Source organism: Abrus precatorius, unplaced genomic scaffold (assembly GCF_003935025.1).
Source record: "Abrus precatorius isolate BTA unplaced genomic scaffold, Abrus_2018 Scaffold8, whole genome shotgun sequence".
NCBI lineage: Eukaryota > Viridiplantae > Streptophyta > Magnoliopsida > Fabales > Fabaceae > Abrus > Abrus precatorius.
The window spans coordinates 16,553,507-16,557,775 of record NW_020874428.1 but is presented as its reverse complement, the minus strand read 5'-3'; the positions used below and the strand labels follow the sequence as shown (position 1 = coordinate 16,557,775).

Sequence of the window (4,269 nt, the reverse complement as noted above, 5' to 3'; positions counted from 1 at the left end):
ATTTGCTCACGAATTAAAGAAAACTACCAGTGAGTACCGAAAAGAAGAAAGACTAAAACAATTTTACCTGAAAAGAATATTTGCCATTTTCCTTGCCATCTCACTTCCTTCAAAAGCCAGACGACCAGCAACCCATACAAAATGACTCCAAAATAAGTATAATAAAATTCAAATTTAAATCTTTTGGTATTTTAAGTAACATAATATAAACATACTTTTAATATATTATTTAATATAATAACATAAGAAAACAAAAATAAAATAGACTTTTTTCATATCAGTGCTGATGATGAATGAATGATGATGTTAATAATGATCAATGGTGACTAGCCATGCGGCTAAAATTAAATCCAACTGAACGAGTCACATGGCAAGGTTTTTCCCCTCTCAAAAAATAAAATAAAATAAAATAGTGATGATCCATATATCTTCCCGTCAACACCACGACCTCTTCTCTTCAATCACACGGCCATAAACCCCTCATCAAAACGCACTGTCTGATCTACATCAAACGCTTCGTATCGAATCCCAATTCCATTCGCCATCTCGCATCACTCGTATATATTACACTCCCAAACAACAAACTCAAATAAAAAAGCTTCATTGTGACCTGCAAACTCCACTCTCTCTCCTATTTCAATTTATTTTTTCTTCTAATTTTCTCTCTCACTTACCAAGACAACAAAACAAAAGCCTTCCACGTTTCCGAGTTTTTTTTTTTTTAGTTTCTTTTTGAACAAGTTCAGTTATAACTACGGTTCCGCCACCGCGTGCGCGGCCTGAGATGTTGCCGGCGTCACCCGGAGCAACAACCATCGTGGTGACAATCTCGCGCTACAGGTGGATTCAGTAGTGAGAGTTCGGAATCAAGATCGTACGGTAGAGATTGAGCCACGTGGGTCCCACCAACGATGGAAGCTCCGAAGAAGAAAACGAGCCAAACCAAACTAACCCGAACCCAATCCTCGCTCCTTCGCTGTTCCTCTCCCACCACGCGATCCTCCGTTCACAGCCTTTCTTCGGTCAACGAAGACTTCTTCAGCGAAGAAGAGGAATCTCAGAAGAAGAGAAAGAAGCCCAAGCCAATTAAACCCGGTTCGATCCGGTTCGTCACTGGACCGGTTCTTGGCTTCTTCACCGCGGGCTCGGTTTTTTCCTACTTCTTCTTCTTCTACCTCGGGACGCGAACTTCACCCTCTTCTGAAAACGTGTTGGTGGTGTTGGTTTTCCTCGCCGTGGCGCTTTACTTTGTGAACCGGAACAAGGGTCTGATCCAGCGAACCGTTTCGGTTTTGAAGCATTCATGGGATGGGAACTTGAAAAGGCTCGGTTTTTCGTCAAAGGGTAGTGAGAAACCGGTTCAGTGGTTCATAGGGGATGCAACCGGTTCAGTGGGGAGAGGAGAGAGTAAGAGTAAGAATAGTAGTAAGAGGGTTGCGAAAGAAGGGGTTGAGTTTTATAGTAATGGGGATTTTTACGAAGGGGAATTTCATGAAGGGAAGTGTAATGGGAGTGGGGTTTATCACTACTATGTGAGTGGGAGGTATGAGGGTGATTGGGTTGATGGAAGATATGATGGGTATGGGATTGAAAGCTGGGCTAGAGGTAGCCGCTATAAGGGGTGTTATAGGCAAGGTTTGAGGCATGGTTTTGGGGTTTATAAGTTCTATACTGGGGATACTTATGCTGGGGAATGGTGTAATGGACAGAGCCATGGTGTGGGAGTGCAGTCATGTTCTGATGGAAGTTGTTATGTTGGGGAGTTTAAGTATGGTGTGAAGCATGGACTCGGATGTTACCATTTCAGGTTTGTTTCTCTTGTTTCCTTGGCCTTGAAGATTTCTTCTTTGTTCAATGAAATGGGGTGTTTTGTTTTGAAAATTCAATTTTCGTCAAAGGAAAACAAGAAGTAGAAAAACTTTACTCTTCAGTTTACTGTATTAATTTGGCAATCTTTTTTTTTTATTTCTGAATGGTCTTTTGGGTGTACAGTTTTTAACCCGTGAGGATAGAACAGTAGATTTTAGTGTTAATTTTTTTATTGGTTTTTGTTGTCCATGTTTTTCCGATTTTGTATGGTTGAAGAATCTTTTGGTGGTTGTCCCTGTAATTGGCTTTCTTTTAGATTTGTGAATGAGGCTTTTTGGAGTATCAAGTTTAGCCATTTTTTAATCTTCCTATGTGCTGTTTGTCAATGAATTTAATTGTGTGTTGAAAACCTCAAATTTGTATGTCCACGTTGTTGAATTTTCCTGTATATCCAATGTTTTTCAACGGTACATGGTTTGACAAGTTGAATGATAAAGTGATTCTTTCTTTTTTCAAGTTCTTCTTAACAGTTTGTGATATTAAGTGTACCTATAATAGTTGTATCGCGAAGTTTCTCTTCTGGTAAAACCTGTTGTTATTACATGGAAAGCTATTGTAGACTATAACCTGTTCTGGATTTTAGGTACTTTTACCAAATAAACTCACTTTTTGTTACATTTTGATGTAGAAATGGAGATAGATATGCAGGTGAGTATTTTGGAGACAAAATACATGGATTTGGGGTCTACCACTTTGCCAATGGCCACTGTTATGAAGGAGCATGGCATGAAGGTCGTAGACAAGGTTATGGTGTGTATACTTTTAGAAGTGGTGAACGAAGATGTGGTGAATGGGATACTGGCAACCTCAAGCACTCTCTTCCACCACTAAATGATTCTATCCTTCGAGCAGTTCAGGTATTTGTCATTATTCATTAACATTCACGTTCTTTTGGCCTAAGATTGTAACTGGTTACTTAAATCTCTTTAATATCTGACATATAAAATCCTTAACCTTAACTCTGGTAAACGTGAGTTTTATAAAGTTGGAATTAGTGGTTTTGAAAACACCTTAAAATACTTGTCTTACAACAAGTAGTTCAACCATGAATCCAAACGTGCTATTACACTTACAATCTTAGACAAGTCATGATTGTTTTCTTCCTATAATCTCTTTAGAAAAATGATGGTGCTGTTCTGATGAATGTTTGTTCCCTTTGGGGGGTTTAAATTGCAGGCTGCTAGAAAAACAGCAGAAAATGCTATAAATCTTCCGCGGAAGGATGAGCAAGTGAGCAAAGCAGTAATAGCTGCAAACAGGGCTGCCACTGCAGCTAGAGTTGCTGCAGTGAAAGCTGTTCAGAACCGAATGGGTGGAAAATTTTGCAATATTGATGTCTAAGAACTTAGATTTTAGCTAGCTTATGTTTGGAATTGTAAATTTTTACTAATTATATGTATTTGGAAGAAGATGCCACCCCGGTGAGCAAAAGCTCATTGGAGGTAGAAGAGTATGTTTTGATGTTTGTTTCACAACGCAACTTGTATATAAAACCCATGTATATCAATGAAAGATGCATTTTCAAGAGTGCTTTTGATGTTAGTAACTTTAGTTTAACGAGGTTGAGGAATCACTGAAGCTTCACAATACGTGTGGCTCATTGTGGTAACCAAAGTAGGAAACTTGCATGCTTGATCCCTCGAAATAAAGGCTATTCAACCTACCTTCTCTTTTTGGTCTTGAGAATGTAATCCTAAATTTGATTAGCTCGAGGACTAGCTCTTCTTTTTGGTAAGATTCCGGATTTTTTGCCTTTTTAGGGTTAATTTTAAAACAAAATACCAAAATAAGGCTTCATGTAAACATATTCCTGGTCTGGGGTGGGCGAGTGACGTGGCAAGAGAGTCGTCCACAACAGGGACGACACATATGATGACGTGATAAACTGTGAGAGTGTCGTCCCACCAGTAGCCGACACTCATGATAGTGTCGTCCCATTATTAGACGACACTCATGAGATATTGACACGTGTCGTTTAATGAAATTGTGTCGTCTATTTTTGGACAGTTTGAGTAGCGTCTATAACAAAGACGACTCCAGTGCCGGCCCACGATACCCGATTTTAATGTGACCAGGGGATAAAAATTTTGATATATTCTTTTATCCAACTTCAAATGTGTATAAATATGAAACTTTCATATTTTAACCATGAAGCTGAAGAACGAATAAGCTGCTGGAGAAGAAATTGTAACTAGATAGGTTGGAGAAGAAATTGCAAGAAGAGCAATAATAAGGTTAAATTTTTTTAAGTATTATAAATATATAATTTTGTTTATTGGCTATTAAGAATTTATATTTCGAATAATAATATTTATTTTATATTTGGATAATATTTTAAGTGTTAATGTTGTAATATAAATTTTTTTAAGTATTAAAAAAAATTTAAATATTTGTAATTAC

The 4,269-nt window shown here is 37.8% G+C and overlaps 1 protein-coding gene across 1 annotated transcript; it reads left to right on the top strand.

Moving 5' to 3' along the window:
* The first annotated feature begins 591 nt into the window (after positions 1–591).
* On the top strand, positions 592–3,407 carry LOC113847375 (phosphatidylinositol 4-phosphate 5-kinase 2-like). The gene is made up of 3 exons (XM_027476449.1): positions 592–1,807; positions 2,498–2,726; positions 3,046–3,407. The coding sequence occupies exons 1-3, from the start codon at positions 912–914 to the stop codon at positions 3,208–3,210; spliced, it is 1,290 nt and encodes a 429-aa protein (XP_027332250.1). The 5' UTR covers positions 592–911; the 3' UTR covers positions 3,211–3,407.
* Positions 3,408–4,269: the final 862 nt, after the last annotated feature.

Coding starts and splice junctions, on each gene's coding strand:
- LOC113847375 (XM_027476449.1), top strand. CDS start 912: ATGGAAGCTCCGAAGAAGAAAACGAGCCAAACCAAACTAACCCGAACC. Junction 1,808..2,497: donor CTCGGATGTTACCATTTCAG/GTTTGTTTCTCT, acceptor ATTTTGATGTAG/AAATGGAGATAGATATGCAG. Junction 2,727..3,045: donor CTATCCTTCGAGCAGTTCAG/GTATTTGTCATT, acceptor TTTAAATTGCAG/GCTGCTAGAAAAACAGCAGA.